Source organism: Hippopotamus amphibius, chromosome 2, assembly GCF_030028045.1.
Source record: "Hippopotamus amphibius kiboko isolate mHipAmp2 chromosome 2, mHipAmp2.hap2, whole genome shotgun sequence".
Taxonomy (NCBI): domain Eukaryota; kingdom Metazoa; phylum Chordata; class Mammalia; order Artiodactyla; family Hippopotamidae; genus Hippopotamus; species Hippopotamus amphibius.
Window position 1 is genome coordinate 113,026,485 of NC_080187.1, and position 24,236 is coordinate 113,050,720.

The 24,236-nt window shown below is 49.8% G+C and overlaps 2 protein-coding genes across 2 annotated transcripts in view; one reads left to right on the forward strand and one right to left on the reverse strand.

The window, feature by feature from the left end:
* SHC3 (SHC adaptor protein 3) overlaps positions 1-3,074 on the forward strand; it is a 174,480-nt gene extending 171,406 nt beyond the window's left edge. The window contains exon 12 of the mRNA XM_057723384.1: positions 2,946-3,074. Within this exon, the coding sequence (XP_057579367.1) occupies positions 2,946-3,074 (129 nt within the window). The remainder of the gene's footprint in view (positions 1-2,945) is intronic.
* An 8,367-nt stretch (positions 3,075-11,441) lies between these two features.
* Positions 11,442-23,519, reverse strand: S1PR3 (sphingosine-1-phosphate receptor 3). Its single transcript, XM_057723017.1, has 2 exons — positions 23,341-23,519; positions 11,442-14,958 (listed from the first exon to the last, which is right to left on the reverse strand). The coding sequence occupies exon 2, from the start codon at positions 14,811-14,813 to the stop codon at positions 13,677-13,679; it is 1,137 nt and encodes a 378-aa protein (XP_057579000.1). The 5' UTR covers positions 14,814-14,958; positions 23,341-23,519; the 3' UTR covers positions 11,442-13,676.
* Between the last annotated feature and the right edge of the window lie 717 nt (positions 23,520-24,236).

The window sequence follows — 24,236 nt, forward strand, 5'->3', positions numbered from 1 at the left end:
TTTTTTTCTTATTTAGCCTGGTTAGAGGCTTGTTGATTTTATTTATCTTTTCAAAGAACTAGCTTTGGGAATCATTGATTTTCTGTATTGATTTCCTATTTCAATTTCATTAATTTCTGCTCTAATTTTTATTATTTCTTTCCCTTTACTTACTTTGAACTTAACATGCTCTTCTTTCTCTAGTTTCCTAAAGAGGAAGCTTAGATTATTGATTTCAGATCTTTCTTCTTTTTCCATATATGCATATTGAACTAAAACAAAGCCTATCACCCTCATTTTTATATACTTTTTGCTATACAAAGCCTCACATAATTTTCTGGGGTTAACATTCATATGTCATCACTGTAGCAGAATCCCTTTATGTATCTAGAGAAGTTTGTCCTAGGTTTGTCTGGGCTGCAAGGCTTTTTAAATCAGCCATTGGCATTTCCAGCACATGGTAGGTGAGTCCACACAGATAGCTCTGTGGGCTGCAAATTCTCTGGGCAGGAGCCAGACCAGAGTTTCAGCAAGTATTTACGGGAGTGAAGTAAACTACTTATTTCTTTATATGGCTTACTCTTCTGTGTGCCTTTGCTTACAAGTGTGCATGTTTATACTGGCCAGCCTACATACAACAAAAACATTGACCAGTGGTCCTCAGCTTGGCAGCAAGTTGGAATCATGGAGGGAACATAAAACACGCTAGTGCCTGGGCCCCATCCTAAGCTCCTGGTGGAGCTGGCCTGGGCATGGGGTTACTGAAAGCAGCTCAGGTGATGCCAATGTGAGCCCAGGTTTATACCACTGTCCCAGACACTTCTCCATCATAAATCCTTCACCTGCCCCTATTGCCCCAGAACACAAATGAGTGTTAATCATTAAGAAATGGGTTAAAGGAGTCAATGTAAAGGCAACAGCCCGATAATACTAGGCTCGAGCTGAACTTTTGGGTGCCCTCAGCTTCCAAGAAAGGGGCCTGTCATGTTACCCAGGGGGTCTTTCTGGGTGGAGAACTCTAAGGAGCCCCAGGAAGATTAAACAACCTTGATGCAAAGTTGCCAGAAAGTCTTGCAAGAAGGTTTTTTTCTGAATGTGTCCATCAGATTACACCCTTACTGAGGCTTAATGCCCAAGAGTCAGGGGACCCCATGGCTCAGGAAGTTTTTTCCCCTTAGTGCTTACAGAGGTGGGTGGGGAGGGACCTCACATCAGAGTTGGATCCCAGGAGAGGAAAACATCCTAACTTTTAAAAGTTTAAAGCCCAGAGCAGGTGAACTGGGCAGGGGCTTCTGAGATGCACACTTGGAGCATAGATTTAGGGAGAGAGTGAGATATGGGACTGAAAGCCCTGAGTTGGACATCCCATTGGTGGATTGAAGGAGGGGGAGAGATAAGAATAGCTACCTTAGGGAAGGGGAGTGAGATTTAGAACTTGAAGAAAGATGTATGGACCTATAGCTTGTCATACTGAGTGAAGTAAGTCAGACAGAGAAAGACAAATATCATACAATATCGCCTATACGTGGAATTTAAAAAAATGGTACAAATGAACTTATATGCAAGACAGAAACAGAGTCACAGATGTAGAAAACAAATTTATGGTTACCAGGGGGGAAAGGGGGGGGAGAGGGATAAATTGGGATTGACATATATACACTATTATATATAAAATAGATAACTAATAAGGACCTACTGTATAGCACATGGAACTCTACTCAATACTCTGTAATGACCTACATGGGAACAGAATCTAAAAAACAGCTGATATATGTATAACTGACTCACTTTTCTGTACAGCAGAAACTAACACAACATTTTAAATCAACACTAAAATAAGGTAAACAAAAAGAACTTGGGGAAAGAATATTGGGACAAGTAAATGAGTTGAACAGATGTGTCTTTAGATCCCTGAGGGAGGGATGGGAGAGAGCTGGTTTCTCCAAGGGAGGGATGGGCTCCCAGCAATGAGGCTAGAGAGACAGGCTGGGGTACCCAGGCATCCCAGACCCACTGTGAGGGCCATCTACGGGCCTGGAGCATTGGTGGGTGCAGCCAGGAGCCTGCTCCCTGCCCCACCTCTGCTCCCTCTCAAAGGAGCAGGCCCCTGGGGCTGTGTCCAGAGCATGCTGGGAGACTGTTCCTGGCCAGACCTCATACTGCCTCCTTCAAGTGTGGTCTATACCATGAATGTACTGGCTCAGGGTTGGGGGACTGGTGGCCCCCAGGGACCAGAGCACAGGCCCTGTGAGCAGAGTGAAGAGGCAAAGCTTCTCCCAGCACCCTCACTCCATCTTACGCCTCCATCTGTTCAGGAGAAGTTCATGGACAGGCATCATAATCATCTCTAAAAACTCTGAGTGACCAGGAACATGCAGCACTGCCCTTCCATTTCAGCCAGGGTCACCCTCCAGTGGGGACTTAAGGCCCCTCCTCACAACTGTGGGCTCCTTCCTGGCAGGCACACAGGATGCTGACAGCTGGCCTGTGAAGGATAGTGAGAAAGGAAAGGGCCTGAAAGTGCTGACCTGGAGGCTGAGCTGGGTTCCCAGGTGGAAGAAGCAGTCTGGGCCAGGACCACCATGCGAAGGCCCGCAGATGGCAGGGGAAGGGGAGCCTGTAGACACCTCTGGGTGGTGCAGGACAGAGGTTTCTGGGATGGATCCCATGAGGACCAGAGGGGAGCTAGAGAGAGGAGGCTGGTGGGAGGCGGGGGAGCTCACCACGGCCCCCAGTTGCTACAGGTGGTGGAGGCCATGGCTCAGTCCTCGAGGGGTGGACAGATGAACTGACTGAATTTACTGTCCAGTGACAGTGACCGGAGATTTGGCAGACACCATCTCTGAGAGCATAGGGAAACCCTGGATGCCCAAGAAGGCTGCCCTTCCAGTTCTGACTCCCAGAGGAGGGTGTTCTCTTTCCTCTGTCTGTGGGTCGTGCTAACCTTCCCTCCACATCCCTCACAGATCCGGACAAAGGACAGGATCTTTGACAGTATCAGCCACCTCATCAACCATCATCTGGAGAATAGCTTGCCCATCATCTCTGCCGGGAGTGAGCTCTGCCTCCAGCAGCCAGTGGAGAGGAACCCGTGACTTGCCAGCTGCCCTGTCCCGACACTGCACCTGCGGTCAGGAGGGCTCATTTCTTCTCGGTAGATGGGTATCAGGCCATGGGAACTCAGGCAGCTGCCCGCTGGCTCAGAGCTTTGTTCAAAAGCCCCAGGAGGAAGACCTCCCTAAAGTGCAAGTTTCATAAACTTGTTCCGAATTCTCATGTGCATATTAAAGGTGTACATACCTATACATCCTGTACAAATAATCCCTCTATATTTATATTTTTTAAGACTAAGAAAGATGTAAGACTAATGTCCTGTGCTGTATGTTTTTGATGAAAACGAAGTTTGACTGTAGTTGTCCGGGCAAAATGTTAATTCAACTGACCCATTCCACTGGGAAGGTGTTCCCTACTAAGCACAATACAGGGAATAGAAGCAGCAGGAGGGTCGGGAATAAACACTTGGGATTGTAATAGAATAAGGCAAGATGCTGCCCAGGCTCTGCATGTAAAGCACTGTGATGCGCTGGTTCTCATGGCTGTCCCTCCTCCTTGGCGATGCCTCCCAGGCTGCCTGCATCACACCTGTGTGCACAGGGTTTCCAGCACCAGAGTTTAGGGCCGCTGCACTAAAGAGCAGGCATTACTCCAGCTGTGTCGGGTGGTGCTGCAGGAATGCCATCTCCCATGACCCTGGTTGTCCAGTTCTTGGGGATTCACTGTACTGCCAAATAGGGCACAAAATAAGCCTCATTCATCAAGATCTTGACAGGTAAATGATTCCTTTGTTTTTATCTGTACAGGGACAAAATGAGGATGTGTGGAGTAGTAGCCGGGTAGTTGGGGGTTTGTACATCCTCTTAGCCTTCGGGCTCCGGTGGTATCTGCCAGTAAAACCCCGCCCCCTTTACATTCAGTAGAGGAAGAAGCGTGCGTATGATCTGGGCGGAAGATGCGTGCAAACACTTGTGCTCAGACTTCATGTCCGGAGACCTTCCGCCAGCAGTGGCTGATTCAGGTAATCCTGAAGCTCGGGACCAGGCTCAGGAGCTCTGGGAATCAGTTTGAGGTCCCACTTCTGGAGAGGTGGGTGGGTCAAGTGGCTGGTTTGTCTCTACAACGATTTCCCAATTGCTCCACGAAGAGGGTGCATGCCCCAGGCAGCGCTTTAGTCCCGGCTACTTCCTTCCGGATTTCCCTCTGAGTCCTTTGGTTTTAGGAAGTCGACAGTGTTTCTAGCTTTTAACAAATGTCTGGCTTGAGATTACCATGTGATTTAACAGGTGTTGTCTTTTAAAAGATAAAAGGATTCATTCATTCGTTGGCACCTTCTCACTGGTGCTGCAATGCTGGCACTCGTCCCAGTGAAATCCCATTGCGGGCAGCACCCCCTTCATCAGTGCAACAGAAAGATGCCTTGCACACACTTAGCATTGGAGAGTAATAAATTTGATGCTTCCAGAATGAGGAGTTAAAGGTAGATTTAAAAAATTCTGATGAGCGCTAATTCTGCAAAGTTCTAATGCTAAGTGTATGAACCCCGTTTCTACTTTTAGAGGGTGTGTGTGGCCAGGATGGGAGGATGGGGTAGACCTGATGGCTGAGGATGGCTTGGGGCAGGTCCAAGGATTCATATTAGAACTTTTGTAGAGTTTTTACCCTTTGAGGATCCAGTGAATCCGAGCTGAGAGTGGCTTGAATCTTCTAGAATGTTCTGCAGTGAATTGGAACTTTATGGGGAGTCTGGCACTAATCTAGACCACCCTGCCTCTTCCCGGAATGGTCTGTTTTCAGGTGCAGTACAGGTACCCTGCTCCAAGTTATCCAGAAGCAGTGGGAGCTGAACGGGGATGCCGGGCAGCCGCTGGGACAGGCTCCTGCCCTGTGACAACGGAGACTGTGGGGTGGCTGTGAGAATTGCCCTGCGCTCTGTCTCCTCGAGGCCTGCAGCCCTGCAGACGTATACATAAAGGTCCGACCTCCGTGGGGATGCGTGATCCTTCTCTGTGTGTGAGTGTACACACATATAAAACTGGATCAAATGACTTCTTTCAGCAGTCTTGCATGCCCCGCTGTGCAAGGCCATAACGTTCCTATTAAGGGCAAAGCAAAGTAGGAAACAAGAGTTAAGAACTGAGAGTCCCTGAACCCTGGATCTGTTTCTTTTTTCTCTTGGGGGTATAAGAAAGGGTAATCTGCAGGTGTAGCAGCTCTCCGCTCTGAAGGTAGTGTGTATCTCAATGTTGATACGCAATGCTTGTTTTTTTTTTTTTTTTTTTTTGCATGAGAATCAATTTAGAAAATTAAAAGTACTGAGGGATCAAATATTGTTTCAACATTAATTCAAAATATGTAGTTTTAAGCTTAGATTTTAAGATCGCCTCCCATGGAACAATGCTGGTGGGATGTACCTGGCACTCCTTTGTAGCCATTGGAGCAGATTTGAGACGCAGCAGATGGCGGCAATTTTCTAGTCTTTGTTTTCTGCCACTTGTAAAGCATATAAGAGCTCACCCGGGTCATCTCATCTCTTCTTTCAAGAGCCTCATGCTGGGTATCATGGAGCCTCACTCACGGGTGGGGAAACTGAGGCTCAGGTAGTGCCCACCTTGTTCAGGCCACACGGTCGGTGGGCAGCAGAGCTGTTCTGCTCTCTCAGTGCTTCCTGAGCTCTGCTCCACGGGGAGCTCGGGACTGGGAGGCAAACTTACAGGCAGGGCAGCTCCAGCGCCTCCGACTCCCAGGATGTGGTCACTGTGCGCTGTGCCGGGCCACCCTGGGCCCGTGGAGGGTGCCAGGACCGGCTGACCCTCTCATGGGCCCCCTGCCACTTGACCCAGACCTCTGTGTCTGCTGGGAAAGCTAAGCAGGGTCCAGTAGTCCTAAAGTGGCCCATCTTCCCCTTCCCGGAGAACCACCCCCCATCTGCACCATCCTTTGTAAATTAGCTGTGCTTTCCAGCGACATTCCCATCTTCTGAGATCCTGCGGGGCTGTTGTGGGGCGGCTGCTCACTGATTTCAGTCATCTTTGGTACCTGACTACTAAGGATACTCTGAACAGCTCACAGTAGAAGCAGGTGGGGAACTCCCTGGCGGTCCTGTGCTTAGGACTTGGCACTCTCATTGCCGGGGCCCCGGGTTCAGTCGCTGGTTGGGGAACTAAGATCTTGCAAGCCACATAGCACAGCAACCCCTGCCCCCGGAAAAAAAAAAAAAAGAAGAAACAGGTGGACAGTCAGATGGTGTGTTCAAATCAAGTAACTCCCCATCTAAATCCTATGTTTAAGCTACCACTTCTGGACTTTTTATATTTGAGAGGCCAGAGGACGGGCAGCCTGCCTGGCTTTTACCTGTGTTTCATTTGAGCAGTGATTCTGTTTAGGGACATCTCAAGTGTTGGGGTTGATGAACAAAGGCCCAATTGGGGTTCTTCCGATGGAGGAAGGTAGCACTGGTCAGTTCCAGTGAGGACAGAAAGTGACAAGCTGTGTGCAAAGGGAAAGGCCTGGTTGAAGGCAAGGCAGGCCTGGGGGAGGAGTGGAGGGAGCAGCACTTTGTGGGGGCCCCCCACAGGGCCCCATGCTTGGGGACAGTGTCGACTCATGTCTCCTGGCTCCGTGTCCAGCCTGACGTCCTGACGATGTCCCCTTCCTGCAGTGGAGCTCCCCTTTCAAGTAGCGTCAGATGCCCGGGTGACTCCTTTATGCACACAACACTTGAAAACGAATGTCCTGGTCCTTATTTCCCTGAATGGGTCAGCTCGTGAAGGCCAGTCACACATTTCCTTGGATCCCAGGCTCTGTGGGCAGCCCGCGGCAGCTCCTGCATGCACAGAGCGATGTAGCCTTGAGCTGGTTGCTGAGCCTTGGTTTTGAGCCTTGGTTCTCCACCTGTACCACAGGGCTGTGTAGTCCCTGTCCTGAGAGGGTGTGGGGGCCCGTGACTCTGTGTAAGCACAGAGGACATTTGTTTCCTTCCCTCTCCAAAGCGTACATCTGTGTATGTCTGAGTATTTAAGGATGCCATCCCTAAATGCCTTCCTGTGACTGGTGATAGCCTGGTGGGAAAGGGGAAGGAGATCATGGAAAGACTGCAAATAGGTAACTGCAGGACACAGACAAATTTTGGCCTTGGGTTTCATAATGATACTCTAGGGTTCTGTAGAGAAACTTTAAGTTAGTCCTGAGAAAGAGAAGTGAAAAAATGACTTTACTGGCAAGTGTTGTAAACCTGGAACTGTCCCTGCTCCTCAGAGGACAGCAAGCAAGGGAGGGTCTTGGGATAGTACAGCTGGAGGGACCCATTTTTCAGTGAGGAAACCACAGCCAGTTGACTTGCTGGAAAGTGGCAACAGTGACTGACTCTAGGACAGAGTGCAGGACTTACCAGGGTCCTTTAGGGCTTGTACACAAAGCTCAGCCCCTGATGAAAAATGGCAAGTAGTACTTCCCTGCTTAAGTTTACATTTATGCTCTATCTTTTTTTCCCAAAATGCATAAAGGCATGAGTCATTCACACAGGCAAGGAAGTGTTTCTATTCCTTTGTTTTGTCTGGGGTCCCTCAGAAGCAGACCCTGAGAGAGGCGCTGAGTGTATGTAGACTTAGAGGTGGGGAAGGAAAGAAAGTTGATGAGGAAGGCCTGGTCAGGCAAGTCACCAGGATGTGGTTAACGAATTGCACTGGGGACTGAGGGAGGCAGGGCTGGACACACCTCAGAGCTAATCCACCAGGGCGGGGAGAGAGCTAGACGTTTACCCAAACAACCCAGCCCTGGTGGAAGGCCGTTTCTAACCACCGCGTCCTGGCCGGTCCTGTGCACACCAAGCTGGGGAGTTCTTTGGCAGAGAGATGGGCCTTCATAAGCAGACTTGGGGTGAAAGGCAGGCATCAGAGCCATTGAGGATCCTCCCTGGAGTTCGTGACTCAGGATTTCTGGATGGGGCCAGAGAATTTGCATTTCTAATAAATTGCGGGTAATGCTGGTAGGCAGTCTTGACGTTCAGAACCATCATCAGGTGTGAGTTGTTAGCCCTTGCCTGTCTCGTTGATGGCTTTTCCCCTCTAATGTATGATTATGTTTTCATGCCACTTCATGTTATAGATCCCAGAGTCCATGCTGTGAGTTTAAAAGTGGAGGATTAATGAGCGTTTATAACTCCATGCAACCATTGCTGGCAGATAAAATGCCACAATTTATTTATAATGGGGTTTATACATATTTATAAGTTTGCAAGCAACACATGCACAGTTTTAAAACTGGCATATTTTATAGCAGCCAGAAAAATTGCAACTTTATATACCAGGACTTGTGAATATCAATTGTGTATGTATATATATGGATATATACACACACACATACATATACCTACTGATTACTACAGATGTGCGTCTCTCTCTCTGTATGTATATACGCATATACACATGCATACCCCTACGTGGATCACAATGGATGTGCATCTCTGTCTGTGTGTGTGCACGTGCAGGCTGACTGGGCGATGGGCACCTCGGGACACCTCCCTGCGTTTTGGTATTTTAACTAACAAGGACAACTAGAAAGTTAGACAGATGCTGGGAGTTTGGGGACCGACAGGTCCTCGCATTTGCAGATGCAGGGAGGAGGGTGCTGGCTGCTGCAGGAGCAGGACAAGAGGGCCACGAGGGGGGCCACTGTGAGAAGTGACAAAGGGACACGAAGAGAAGCCAATGGGGGAACATAGGAAAGGAGAGGATGGGAGGACAGAGGAGGAGAAAGAAAAAAGAAAGGGGGCAGGCAGCAAGTCCAGACCTACATCCCGTGTTTGTCCAGCAGCGGAGAAACACAAGCAGGGAAGGCTGTCAGGGAGGCTGCCCAGGCAGGCGTGCCAGGGGGCCGAGCCTGGTCTTCCCGCGTGTAGCTGCACCGCTTGTTGGCTTTTCTAACCAGCCTTCTCTTGGCCTCGTCTTTCATTAGGTCATGTGAGGTAGGCACTGTGCTGGGCACCTGTGAACATGCCAAGGTCCCTGAGGATATGATCAGTAGGAAGTAAACTCACACGGGGTGTGGGAGCATGACAGGCCTGATGGCTGGTATGGCCAACCTCACTGGGACCCTGGAGGGTGGAGCTCCTGGGTGGGTCTGGGGAGTCTGAAGGCTTTGCAGACTGGGCCGTGGACAGCTTGGGGAGGGTTAGAACAGGCAGACGCGGCGTGGATGGCCCAGGAGGAGGCAGGGACACCCTCGTGCACGAACGATGGTCGGTGTTAGGAGGGATGCCGGAGGCAGAGGTGAGGCCACTCCTGCCTCATCCTCACCTCCTTCCCGCATTCGCAGATGCCCAGAGGAGTGACTCCCTTAGGCCCCAGCATCCAGGGCTCCCGCCCTAGGGCTGCAAGAGCCATTCTCATTGAAGAAAGTACCAGAAAGGAAATCTCACGCGATTTAAGGTTTCTGTTCTGTTGCTTCACCTTGAAATGCTGTAGGCAGAAACGTACACACATGGGGACACACATGGTAGCCCTGGTGTTTGAGGTCATGCATTCACTCATCTGGGACATTTTTACCACAACCAAAGTTTCTAACCACCAATCAAGCGACAACTAAAGCAGAAATCAATGGGCAAATCCATTTCTGAACACTGAATTAACCTTCTGGTAACAGCTCTATGTGGGTTGCAAGTGGAATGTTCTGTGTCCATTTGACTCTTGAATATAACTTGTTCCAGAATAAATATTGTAAAACTAAGTACATGAATGTTTCTTTGTATCCAGAACTAAATAAGAATTAAAATTTGATGTTTAAATCCAAGGATTAGGAGAAAACTCCGTGTACATCTGATGTGTAATAATGAGATATTTATTACTTTTTAAGAAGCATTTGGATGGCAAATTATACATCTAGATAAATATTTGAAAATTTTGTGTTTTGTTTTCTGTTAACTTTTGTGAAACAAAAAAGAATTACTGTGAAGGTCTCTGGTTTATTGCCAATTTACCACTTTCTATGTTGATATTGGAACAGAATCATCATTTGGACATCTCTGAGGAGTGGAAATACAAAACCAATTTCAAGTTTTCTAATCTCTGTCCTATGAAAAATAATAAAACCTAAATTATTTGGCCAACATTTGGGATATTTGACAACACAATGGGTAAAGAAAATTGGCTTAAATTCCCTCCTCATGTTCAATGAATCCACTTCACTCCTTCAGTAAATGATGTGGTTTCCAGTTGTGAGCCCTGCTGCCACGCTGGGCACATCCTGTTCTTCTAGGGCAGCCAGCTGGAGGTGCCACATGGCGTCCCTGTGCACCATCATGGTGGCCCAGGGACAGAGGTTGTCACGCCCACTTAGGCAATGCTGCACTTCTTATCACTGGTTATCAGAAAATGTGCCTTCATTTTCAGAATAGTGGTGTGTGCATTTCTGATTACGTAGCAAACCCTTTGATATTTGACTTAGATACTAATAACAATTGGGTGTGGAAGTTTTGCACTCGTAGATACATTTAAAAGCATGGACTTGGTAATTTAACTAGGAGTTTTCTATAAAGTACACCTTGTTACATTTCTGTGAAAGGCTCTTTACCAGTGCAGAAGAACCATGAGTCAAGGGTGGAGAGAAACAACCGTTCTCTGAATAGTCTGATGTTAACTGACTGTCAGTGTGAGTCTGTGGGTAATAAAGAATACTGTGAAATGTCTCTCACTTGGATGGTGGATCTTGTATTGTCTCACCAAGGAGAGGAGGGGAGTTTGAAACCTTTGCATAGAAAGCAGATATTCTCAATTATTCCCCAGGAGACCTCTTAAAATACAATCACAGCAGAGCCCCGTTCGGGACACCAAAGGTGTGGGATGAAATTGGCGGCTTGGCAAAAACATTCCTGACGGGATTTATGTTAACTTCTGCCCACTCAGCCTTGGGCAGTATCAAAGGTGGCAGAATGTCACTACCAACTAGTGATGCCAAACACTGGCCTCTTTCTATGTAGAACGTAGGATGCATAAGTGAAAACTTACCATTTGTGATGGAGAAAGCTAGAGAAGGGGCCAGATCTGATCTAGTCTCTCCTGTTGCTTCAATTACACCACATGGAGCAGAACCCATCGTCCCATATCTTTCAGCTGTACCTGGGCTGCCATGACCCTTACAATTTTCTCCCTATCGAAAGGGTAGTCTATTAACCTCCTTCCCTACTGACCTACCAAAATTGGTGGAATAGCACCCAATACACTGAAGTTTCCTAAAACACCAGCTCTGCTAGTAGGAAGCATAGGGGAAATGCTATTGGAATTCTCAGAGTGGTTTAATTCCTGGAGAAACATGGGCACCAGGTCACGCTGCCAAGTTGCACATCCCCAGGGGCAGCCCCGGTGTACACAGCTCCCCACATGAACTCCCAACAACGAGTTTATACAAAGGCTTTCAGTTTTATTTTTTTTTAACAAACAAACATGGGATGCAGTAAAATTTATGAACTGAACGAGATCTAATGCACAGGTTCCCTGCGGCTTTGACACACTCAACTTCTAAATGATCTCCAGCTAGCTAGTTAAGAATGTACAGATTGGTACTAAATTTGATTATTTTTTGCATATATCGAATAAACACAATTACTTTTTTGGAGTATTTTTCATTCCGATTGATTGAAAGTTTTGTGATACCTCAAAAAAAGTTGAGGTTATGGTGCAAAGTGTTATTAATATTAGTGCCAGACATCCGGGGCCCCCAAGCAACTCTGAACTAACATATGAAGTTCTTAAGTCATCTCACTACCTAAGATAAAATGCAATGGTCAATATTTGGCTCTCTGAGGCAATTTTTTTGTTGTTATTTTCTTATCCCAGTATGTTGATGCTTAACTTTTCCAGAAATGCCCTGGATTTTCTCATGCTATTTGACAAGAGAATCAGCTCCTTTTCAGTGATGTGATGAGGACAGCAAAAATGCCACCCAGGAGCCTCTCCTCACAAATAGAATGTATCTCATTGATAACAAACATTAAGAAAGATGTTGGTTGGTCCATGATCACCCAGGACCCACAGATATGTTCCTTAATAAAGAGGAACTGGAATCAGATAACAAAGAGGAGTCACTTTCTCTTTGAAGAGTTATTCATGTATTAAGCCTACGCTTTTAGTCTTTACTCAGGCAAAATTCCCACGGAACCTAAAAACTCCCGGGGGTTCTGATGCGAGGTTTACCCAAGGAAGAATCCTTTTGAAGGTTGCTTTTTCTTTTTTTAAACAAAGAACTCAATACATCAACTATATGCTTATGACTGCTCTGCAAATTTGCATATTTTTCATCCATTTGTACTGCATGAATAATTCTTGGGGATGACCGTGTACAAAAATGCCTTCTAAGTAATTCCTTCTCAAGGTAAACAGTGATACAGGACCAACCTGTGTTGAAAAGGAAGGTTACCGTATTGCTACGTTTCTTTGAAGAAAACGCAAGCTGCCAGATCACAATCAACTGCTCTAATAGTCACGGTCAGGGTCAGCTTTCGGGAATCCATGAGGCTGCTGACGGCTCCAGCTTCTCAGCTGTGATGACACAGGGGGTTACTGACTTGATGTTTTCTGATACAGATTCAAACTCAACATAGGATCACAGCGCTGTCTTGTCAACCTCTCCTAATTCAACAGAAACTCCCCATTACATTAGAAAGGTGAGATGGGCCAGGGGTCTGTCCTCTGTTTCTCCCCCATGGGTTCTTTTCTGGGTCGGTCTGGGGAACAGCCTCTTGGAATACCTTGGCTTGCTTTTCTGTGATTTAGAGAAAGCCCAAACAATCACATAGTTTGGCTAATTTGACTTTTAGATGTGCTCGAGACTCTGCACAGACAAACGACGGAAGAGAAGCAGGTGTCCCCTTGGGCGATGCACGCCCACAGAACTTGGTTATTTCTTGCCAGGATACTCCAGATGCTGTCAAATGTGTGTCTCAGGACAGTCTGGAGTCAGACCCACACATCTGAGACCAGCCTCGGACAAGCCCTTTTGGGAGATTTGGGCTTTCAAAAACCTGCTTAATGTGAGCCTTCATATCAGTCTGAGGAGACTGGGGCCGGTGTGTCCACCTAGTTCCCAGCTATATCCTCACATCTGGTGGTTCCGTCAGAATATACTTGTACTCCCTCTTACGTAACGGTACCACGTACTGCAGCTGATGCAGGTACCAGTGGCAGACATTGGAAACGCAAGTGCTCTGAAACACAGAAATGAGGAACATACAGCATCCCGTTCTGTGCACAGAGTGTAGTGTAAAGTTACTAAACATCATCTTGATGTTCTGGGGAACATATTGTACACTGTGTGGTCCACGACCTTCCCTCTGGAGGCAAAGCAGACAGTGGTCGGTGTGATTCAGGGGAAGGCCACTAATAACATCAGCAGCGTGGTACATGTGGAGGACCCTGGAGCCTAAACAGACAAGGCACGCTGTCTACACTAAAATGGGTTGGCAATTCCTTGGATCCTCTCCTTAAGAGACGTCCACACCAGGCATGCTGTTGGCAGGATGGATTTCCTGAGTCCCAGCTCTGGAAGAGCCCCCATGGGTGAGGCAGGCAACCAATAAACGTGGCTGCAGGGCTGGTTGCCGCTCCTCCCATGGAGATGCAAGGATCCCGCGTTCCTGGAGGCCGGCGCCCTCACTTGCAAAGGATTCCGTTCTGCAGGGTTCTGTTTCTGTCCGTTATGCAGGGCGAGGCGGCTGTCTGGGGGAGGTCCTCCTTGCTTTTTGGGGAGGGGCTGCTATTGTTGCTGCCACTGGATTTGCTTCTGCTTGGGTCGAGAGCAGGCTGGATGGGCGAGGAGCGGGTGCCCCGGCCCCTGACCAGGCAGGTGCAGACCAGCCGGAAGAAGGCCCGCCGCATCTCCTTGCTGGCCAGTGTGTAGATGACGGGGTTCATGGCGGAGTTGAGCACGGCCAGCACGATGAACCACTGGGCCTTGAACAGGACGGCACACTCCTTCACCTTGCAGGCCACATCCACGAGGAAGAGGATGAAGAGCGGGGACCAGCAGGCGATGAACACACTCACCACGATCACTACAGTCCGCAGCAGGGCCATGGACCGCTCCGAGTTGTGGGGGCTGGCCACCCTGCGGCTGCTGGACTTCACCAGGAAGTAGATGCGTGTGTACAGGATCACGATGGTCACCAGGATGGCCGTGAAGATGCTGATGCAGAAGGCGATGTACTTCTTGGAGTAGAGGGGCAGGATGGTGGAGCAGTCGGGCAGGTCCTGCAGGCAGTTCCAGCCCAGGATGGGTAAGGCGCCCAGCGAGAACGCGATGAGCCAGCACATCCCAATGAGGAGAAACACGCGGTGCTTCTTGTTGGCGTCGTAAGGCCTCATTTTGATCATGGTCAAGTGCCGCTCAATAGCAATGGCCAGGAGGCTACAGGTGGACGCCCCGAGGGCCACGAACATGCTGCCTTCCCGGAGGAACCAGACCGTCAGAGACAGGCTCAGCGTCTTCTTGCCCGACATCAGAATGTTAACCTTGTAGGCTATACCGGCCAGCAGGTCGCAGAGAGCCAGGTTGCCAATGAAAAAGTACATGCGGTTGTGAAATTTATTGTTTTTCCAGATGGCAATCAAAACCATCAGGTTCTCCAAGACAATGAAGCTGCAGATGATCAAGAAAACAACGGTGGTAAGCGTGCTGCCCTCGGGGGCGTCCTTCAGCCTGCCCTCCAGCTTGCCTACATAGCTGTAATGTTTGTGCAGGGTCTCATTGGACATGTAGGGTCTGGGGCGCGGTGTGAGAACCGTCGCCATCACGTGGCCCTCACAGTCGGTTGCTCCAGAAGCCACCAGAGGGCGCCGTGGGAACGTCCATCTCCAGGGAAAGCAAAGCCGGCGGCTCAGGCCGCAGTCGTGATGCAAACCAGACCCCGACGGCGGAGGTGCTGAGGACAGGCTCCTACAGGAAGATACAAGGAGGGGCGCCCAGTGATAAAGTAACAGCACCTGAGAGCAGCAGCAACATCAAGCTGGGGAAAGGCACTAAAAATGCTGAAGCGTTTGGATGGCTAGTCTGAACGGGCCTGGAGAGTTCCTAAGCAACTGTGACGACCAGAGGGAGCGATGCTGTGTCTGCAGGTGCAGAGGACGGACACAGCGCGTGACCACCACTGTCATTCAATCACGTAACCACAGCACGCGGACCCACATGCTGCTTCCCTCTGGAGATCTCAAGGTGCTTAGGAACGCTAACTGGTTCACACTCCTCTACTGCACAGGAGCTGGTAAACCCTTATTCCCAGTTAGGGAGAGAGAAAGGGGAGGATTATGTCAGGGCCAAAGAGCAGAATGGAATCCGGAGTAATGCCCATCTGATTTCCGAACCGTCCTTGGTGGGTGCTGCAGTCACACTTCCCAGGTGGGATCCCCGGGTGGCAAGGCCAGGGCCAGAAACTGAGTCTAGATGGCCCCCAGCTCTGCCCAGTGGGGACCTCGGAGACTGACCACCTGGCCAGCAACGGAAGGACAGCGCAGGCCACGCACAGCCCATGTGGCCACTGCCCGCGCAAGCAGCTGAGTGTGGAGCCGGGGGGAGGAAGAAATACAAACCTGTAAAAGCGGCATCAGCTGCTACTGAGACTAAGGGAAGAAAAGCGAGGACAACCAAGGGGAGTTTTGAGTCTGGCTTAAAACTCAGAGTTTAGGTATAATGGTCTAAATCGCCAAAACTAAACTGGTATGTGAACGGAAAGAAACCACCAACTCAGGAGCACTCCGGAGCAAGTAGGGCAGAGGGCCCAAGAGCCAGGCTCGGACGGCCCTCCCCCACTGCACCTGGAGGCACCTCCGCCTCCACCCCTACCTGTGGCTTCATCCATGGGCCTCCTGTGGCGTCCACGGTGAAGCAGACCCAACTACTGAGGTGGAATGGATTTCACTAAACTCACTTATTCTAAATTAAAGTTATTTGAATATTTAAACATATAATTAAGATCAAATGAGGTTAATTTACAACAGCCTACCATGGGGATCCGGAGAAGTTTTGTTTTTTTAACTTTCATAACATTTAAGTCACAACCCTCAGTTTGGTTCAGTGGCACATGGACTATTCTCCAATGAAACGGGGCTCTGCATGTTGGGGTGTGATGGAATCTGGAGGCCTCACCCACCCGCTGAGCTCATTCCCAGAGAGGGCCTCAGTGGCCAGAAGGATCCTGGGGTTGGTGTTGGTAGCTGCTCTGTTGGTGAGAAGCAGAGGAGGCTCCAAACAGGGCTCCCTGCCCACGGGACCCTCCAGAGAGATGCTTTCGTGCCAGTAGGGTGCTGGTCCCAGGGCCCTGAGGACATTAGCAAACCTCCCCTCCCTTAACTTGGGGGACTCCGGTTTTCTGACATCAGACAGAGACGGTCCCACCCATTGCTTCTTTGCAGAGATTTCTTCCAGTGTCCTGGAGCTTCGATGTGTGGCTTATTCTGGAAACCACGTGGGCCCCTGCTGTCTGAGGGGGATCTGAGGTCACGAAAGGCTGGGGGGGAGCGGAGGGGTTAGCTTGACCACCAAATGTTGGCAGAAACCTCTTCTAATTTCAAACAGGGAAAGCAGGCAGGTTCTGAGGCTGGGCTAAGGATGAAGTACTGGAGGGGCACCTGCCAAGGTCTCCCCCATTGTTGATGAGCCCTTGGAGGCAGCATCGGACCCTGGGGCTGCCTCCCCTGACCCTAGTCACCTTGCTGCCTCAGGCAGGAGGCAGGGCTCCCCACCCAGCCCCGGTGTCCCCCTGCTTGGTCTGGGTTTGGGAAGGACAAGGGGTCTCGACAGCAGGTCCCTGAGACAGAGGCAGAGGTGGGGGTCAGCTCCTGGGCAGCGTCCCCGACCCTCCTGCTCTCACACCTCTTCCACTTTCATTTAAATCGTGTCCGTCCTTCAAGCCCCAAGTCAAATTCTACCTGCTCTGTACTATTTTCTGGAATCATCCTGCCCCTGCACACCCCTTTTTAAAACAAACTGCAAGCTGTCTTTTTGAGAGTGGAAACTGGAGCAGCAGCTGACACTCAGAGCACTTTCCCTGGAGCCCCGTATTGAACCCTCACACCGACACTGTGAAGATCGCAGCGTCTCTGCTTTCACAGCACCATGTACATTAATGGCGCCCAGTACACGTGTGTGCCCTTTTGTACCGCTCATCTAAGAACTTTCATCTGTGGGCAGTGAATGGAGCATCTGTGCTCCCACTTTGCTGCCCCGTCCTGGCTATCGTAGGATCCAGGCACAGGAGAGCACAGCCGCCTGGTTATTTTCCCCCCACTTCCCACCCCGGGGCACAGCCTCTGAGAGAGCACCCAGCATCCCCACACAGATGCGTTACCACTGCACCATGTGTGTCCTCATCCATGGAGAACGTGTGGCACAGAGACAGGGAAGAGGAACACACATGCTGCTCCACCGAGAGGCATGAAGCAGCAACATCCTGAGACTGGCTATTTCCCCGACGGCAAAGGGGTCCCACGGCTGGCCCGAGGGCCCTCCACATGCCCCCGCAAGGCCAGGCCACCTGCTGCTGCGTCCAGGTGGCCGCCTCTCTGTTCACGACACCCCCATGTTGGGTTTGCCTCAAATGCCTCTGAGACATCTGCTTTCCCATCAGGGGTTTCTCTCCCAGGACCTGATATTGGCAAGCATAACAAGAGGAGTTATGATGGTAACTGACTCAGCATCAGAGCCGTCTGAAAGATTCAACATATATCAGTATTAACTAAAAAGACAGGAACGTGAATTGTACAGAATTCCCACTCAACTGGGGTGAAGGGGCTCTAGGCATCTGCATCGGAAAGGCTTCTGAAACCAGGCTGTGTCCAAAGTGTGTCTCCCGTGCCTTAGTTTCCCCTATGATAACTCCATGGCATTTAAGCACCTCATGGACAGTCTTCCCCGCCTGACTGTGCTATATAGTATGGAGAGCAGGGAAGCGAGTCCCTTGAAAACTGCTGCATCTGGACTTCTCTTGGGAATGAAGGGCAGAAGAAATACACCACAGGCTTCACAGACTCACATCAACTTTTTTTTTTTTCCTGAATATATACAGTTTTGATAAAATTGAGGAAACAAAAGGAAGCAATAAAAACTAATAACCAGCAAGAAAATAACCAAAACAAAAATTGTCTAGAAACCCATCGAAACCATGAATCCTGAGGGTGAACATGCTTTCCCATTAATGCTTGATTTCTAATTTCCCTTAACTAAATATTAATCACTCAAGGAGCATGTTTTTTCAGAACCTCTTTTGTTAAACATGAATCTTTGCATTTTGCATGAGTGGAAGACGTCCATTTCTCTTTGGAATCTAAATGCATATTTTATTTGGATTATCAGCATTAGAAAGGGGACCGCATCTGAGAGGTAAGTGCTGGGCTGGAGATCAGATTGATTTTGGATGCATCTGAACTGTATTGTGCGTGGTCCAAACCATCTCAGAGGACAGCTGGGGCCTCCATCCCCAGCACAGACTCTGAGTTTGCCGGAAGAATGCTCTACCCTCCCCAGCCCCTGAATCTCCGAGTTTCAGCGGGTCCTGCTCAGGACGAGGTGGGGCCTTGGCCCTCCCTGGCTCATCTGGCCTGCTGCTGCCAGTCCCTGCAGGAGTGCTGGGCACTGTGGGTACCAGGGCTCCTGGGAGACCAATCTATCCTAGCCATCATAGCCTCTTCTAGTCACTAACCACTCCCAATGGTACCACTCTCCGCACTTCTCATCCCTGAGTAATTTAGCCTGTGTCTGACCTTCACATAAATGGAGCCCTATGGTTTACAGTTGTGCCTGGCATCCTCCCCTCAATGTGATGCTCCTGTGAGTCATGTGGGGAGATACAGGTAATTCCTTCCCATTGCTCACACTGTGTGGATGGCTGCAGCATCCTCCATTCATTCTTGGTTGTGGACATGGAGTGATTTCCACGTGTTGGTGTCCTCAGCAGTGCTGCTAGGACAGGCTTAGGATGTCCTTGTGGCGAGCATGTGCCTGTGTTTCCAGGGGGTACCGTGGGTTTCCTAGCATTGATGTCTAGGTTGGGCTTTGATAGGAGGGTCCCTGCAGAGGCTTATGGGTCTCAGCCAGCGGTCCTGAGAACTGGCATTTGTGGGGAGCTGGAGAAGTCCTCATAGAGGGCGAGAGTTACACATTACAAATGCTCACGTTTTATTTTAAAAGATAAGTGTCTGGGGCTGGCAGTGACCGGCATCTGCCTTTCCATTATAAAAGTTTGATCACTGCTTAATTTTCACTGGAATACTTAAAAATACAGCCTGATGCTGAGAAGTGTGGCTGGGTGCTGGCTAGTCGTGTACATATTCAGAAAGCCAGGCATGTTATAGGAGATACAGATTCCGACAAAGCTGTGCCTGAGAGCAGGCCTTGCTTACATCCATAGGCAGAATTCTCATTCCCAAGCTGTGCTCAAGTGGCCCAGACCCCTGCAGACCCGTCCCCTGAAGTATACTGCCCACGCCTGAGCTTCCCTTACATCTACTCAACAGAGACCGGCTACCTAAGAGTTTTCACTTCATCCCCATTCAGTTGGGGTCTTCGAGTCTACCTCAAGGCATTTCAACACCAAGGCTTTTTCTTTTTGCAGAGAAGGAATATGATGCCTTCTAGAAGGTGGTTCAGAGGTGTGTCACCCCCCACCTCTTCCCTCCATTCCCTCCATTTGGGGAGGGGTGAGCCCGGCAGGGGCTGATGGATTCCAGATGTGCTTTCCACACTAGAGACTCACTTTCTCTACACATGTCAATTTGAAAAATAAGCAAACTATAAAAAGAAGAAAAAGGAAAAAAAAACAAAGGAAGATATTTCCACAATCTGGGGTCTGTCTCTTTCTTTCTGTAATGGCAAAAAAAAAAAAAAAAAAAAAAAAAGAGCACAATAAGATAGCGAGAAAATTATTTCTCCTGGTCTGATGCAGGCCACTGTATTTTTAAAGGCACGTTCTCCTAGTTCATCCCCCAAACTGAATTAAAACACAAAACATTTGCCAACAAGCAAAATTTCTTGGAAAGCAAGGGGTTTTTTTGTTGCTGTTTAGAAGAATTTAGAAAGGAAATAATGAGTTGGCCATTTCATGGCCACAGCAAAATTCCTTCGCTAATGAGTACTTCCCCTCACTCCGAGTTTCTTAGGTGACCTCACTCTGCTTTCAGAGATATTTCACAGCAAGAGGCTTCACACACTCAGTCTTGCATGCCTGTGAGTTGCTCTGTGCCCATCAGTGGACCTCCCGGTGAGAGAAAACGGCTGTCACAGATGAACCGCAGGATTCCAATTCTTTCCCTTTCCTCTCCGGAGGTAGCGTGGAAGTGAGCTGGTCCCTGGTTGGGTCTCCTGCTTTTCAGTGGCCTCTCCCCAGCTCATTCTCTCAGCAGACAAGGCTCGGACGCTAACACAGATCTGGGGGCAGTCCCGGGAGCCCCAGGTGTGAGGCTGTGCCCAGGACCCAGTCGAGCTCGAGTGTCTGCCTCTGTGCACACTCTCCTGGGCATGCAGTCTCATCGATCGGAGGGCAACTGCTTTAGGTGCAAAAGGTCTTTACCTTCATTGCCTTTCAACCAGCCTTCTCAAATTTTCTCTTCTCTGCTTGTTACAAGGAAGGGCACAGGACTGAACTCCTACCAAGACTGCCACAGGATGGATGAAAGTGTGTGGAAATGAGCTCCTCCAGGCATATGCAAATGAGAGGTGCTTTGCCCAGGAAGTCCTAACTGTGGGGTCCCTGTGGTCCTTTCCCACAGCAGCGCTCTTACTCGGTGACACGGCACATGCACCTTGCAGGTACCATGTCTGACCCCCACTGCAGCCTCTGCCTTCCAAATGTACACAGGAGGAAACTGAGTCGGGGGAGGGGGTGCGGGTCACTGTCCTTTGCAGCACAGCTTGGAGGAGGCTGCGCTGGGCTGGATGCCTGGGACATCAGAGGCCAGTGAACCACATTAGGGGTAAGCTCTCCTGGAGGCTGTCACCCTTCCACGTGTTCCTCACCTAGATAGTGACAAGAGTGTCACCACCATGCTTGGAACTGATAGCAAAATGCTGGAATGCTAATCTGAGGGCTGAAATATCTGGAAAACTCTGACCCCAAGGAAATGGAGCTGCACCTTCAAGGCCAAAGAGCCTAGTCAACTGACTCAGGTCCCTCACTCCAGCTCACAGCGCCAATTGGACACCAGAGCCACCCAATTGGTACCACACTCTCTTCTGAACAACCCTGTCACTGACTTACCTGACTGGCCTATTGCCTGGCCTCTTATAGATGCAGCTGTAATTCCTCAAAAATAGAATGAAAACAAAAGAAAAGGCAACTTTATGCCTAGTAACTGTAACAACGACTTAAAAGTATCATTAACTAAAACTAGACAGGATTCCACTCGGAATATCATGTTATCTCCAAAAGCTCATGGAATGTCACTTCAGGCAATTAATTAATTTTACAGACAATGTATGGCAAAGGAATAACATGAAATGGCTCCAAAACTGATAAGAATCACGAAGGCAAATGTGAGGAAACAGAAAGGCTCATGTAGCCGACAGCACAACCGTCTTGGCTACCTGGCCAATGTGACAGACTGCCTGAGGCTGCCCTGCCAACTGTGTCAGCACCAGAATCATAGTCCCACGTCCTGGCAGAAGAAAAGGGTTTCTCCAGTTGGGCAACCCTAAGTGTTTCGAGATCATGACATTCTCAAATCCCCACGTCTTTGCAGCACAAATATATGCCTACACTGCAGATCTTGAAGCTTTTTTAAGAGGTGGAAGAGATACCATGGAATCAAATTCGTGTCATAATTTCCAGACAAAGGAAAATCAGTTTCTAAATTTTGAGAAACACTGTCATTAGACCAATACGTAAGGCTCCTTGTACAGGGAATGCGGGTGTCGCCATCCACATGTGGTAGAAAATTAGGAGAGTCATGTATTTAATAAAATTCACAAATGTAAAGAGGAAAGCAGCACTTTCAGAGATTAAAACTGGCTGAGGACTCATTTTGTCTGTATCCTAAGGGCTGACTTTGCGTTTCGGATCCCAGGTGTCAGGCAACAAGAATGCCTGGACTAGCAGGCCCAAAGGGAATGTGTGCTGACCGAGAAAACCAATGTGTGGTTCTCCCATGGCAACAAAATTACTCTCCCATGACACTGAGTTCTGCATCAGTTGAGAACTGGTACAGATCCGGAGAGTTCCAGAACTCCTTGAGTACCACACACACATAGACACACACACAGACACACCACCCCACACCCCACACACATACACACACCAGAACCACCATGTACACCATCAACAGGCTTGGCCATCCTTATTAGTCATATACCCACAGACCGTAATCCTGCCCTTGTACTTTCTAGGAATTATGTTTTTTTAACCATGCCTGCAAGATTTTCATCAATGAAGAAACGAATGTTGAAAAGGTAAATTATGAACATGTGATTATATATAATGTCTGCAACTGCTAACTCCAGACTTGAAAAAGACGCCTAATTCTGGAAGTACCCAGAGCTCCAGAAGAGCCAGACTTGATTCATGCTGCTACCTTTCTTCATCCTCAAAGTAAAGCATGTTCCCTTTAAAACTCCAACAAGAAATCCCTCTCTTACATCTAAATATAAAAACACCACAAAGTAGTATGTCCTTGAGAGTGTCCAATGTCAGGAAAAGACAGAAAGTAAGGACGAGAGAGATCGGGAGAGAGAACCATTTGGAGACTGGGGGGTTAAAAGTGGCAAAGTTAGCACTTTTCTGCATCAGGCCAAAGAAGGACCTTCCCCGGCTTTATCTCAGCTATGAATGTAACATACTGATAACATACTGATCTTCTCTGGGAACCTCATTATGGCATTGTAGGAAATTTTTCTTCCAGCCCCCTGATTCTGACAGCCCTGACTGCCTTGCTTGAGAAATAGAAGGAAAACTGGAATTTTGTGGCGAATAAAATTAAACAGAATGATATTCCCAAGAGAAGAAGCACATACACACACTTCCAGAGTCCCCAGGTCCTCATCCTGGGGGGGAACCTAACTTTTTAATTGTCCCAGGAAAACGACTGACGAAACGTCTCTGTGAAGAATCACTTCTCTTTCATTCGGCATTTAAATACTCCTGTCCTAGTTAAAAAGGAACCGTCCCCTCTCCTTCCGCCTCGGCTCAGTCACGAGAATGGATGACCTGGTGGGAGGGGGTGATGCTCAGGTAGTACTCGCTCGCCTAGGTCACCGTCGCGCCGAGGTTGGGCTGGAAATTTGTGAGAAAAGTGGACCCGGCCGTCCCTACCCACCCCTTCGGCCCCGTGGGCTCACCTCCGTCCGGGAAGGGCACCTGGACCACCGGCATCCTGGCACCCCTTCCTGCCCTCAGATGCGAGCACGGCTGGGACGCCAGGATAGTCTTGGGGCTCGGGGGTGGGGGCACTTGCCCGGGCCGCGGAGTCTCGCTCGGGTTCGTCCAGCCGCTTGGTGCCGGGTTCCTGTCGCGTGTCTCCCAGACCGGCTTCCACAGCCTCTGCCCCCGCCAGCCTGGGCGCAAACTTTTCCAGCGGCCCGCCCGGGCGGGGCCCGCGCTCCGCCTCCCCGCCCCGCCCCCACCCCGCGCCCCACCCCCACCTCCCCGAACCCCGGCCCCATCCCCTGCCCCACACAATCCTTCCTCCCGCGGCCCCACGTCCCCTCCTCCACTAGCCTCCTCCCCAACCTCCCCGCGCCTCGCTCCATCTCTCGGCCCCACGGCATCTCCCCGCCCACCACCCCCGCCCCCTGCCTCCCGCCTCCCTTTGCCCCCTCTCTTATCTCCCCGCCTCCGCCCGCATCTCCCCGGCCTCCGCCCTTGCCTTGCTCGCTTCTAGGTCCCCCTCAACCTTCCTACCCCTTCCCTCAGCGCTGCGCCCCCATCTCCCCCCTCCCCCCACCACCGCATCCCCGCACCCCGCGCCTGCCTTTGCCCCCAAACCCCTTCGTCCGGCTCCCAGACTTCCGCCCCCGGACTCCCGCTCCGGTCTTCCTGCCTCCGGCGCCCGCTCCCACAGTCGAGGCCCTCTCTGGCGAGTCCTAGACATTCTCCCATGGCCTCCCGCCTCCCTCCACAGTCCCCCTGGGCTTGGCTTGCCCCTCCGCCTCTGCCCCAGAATGGCCTTTACATCCTGAGCCCCTCCGACGAGCTCCAGGCTGCAGGCCCCGGGGCCCAGTGGGCAGGTCCAAAC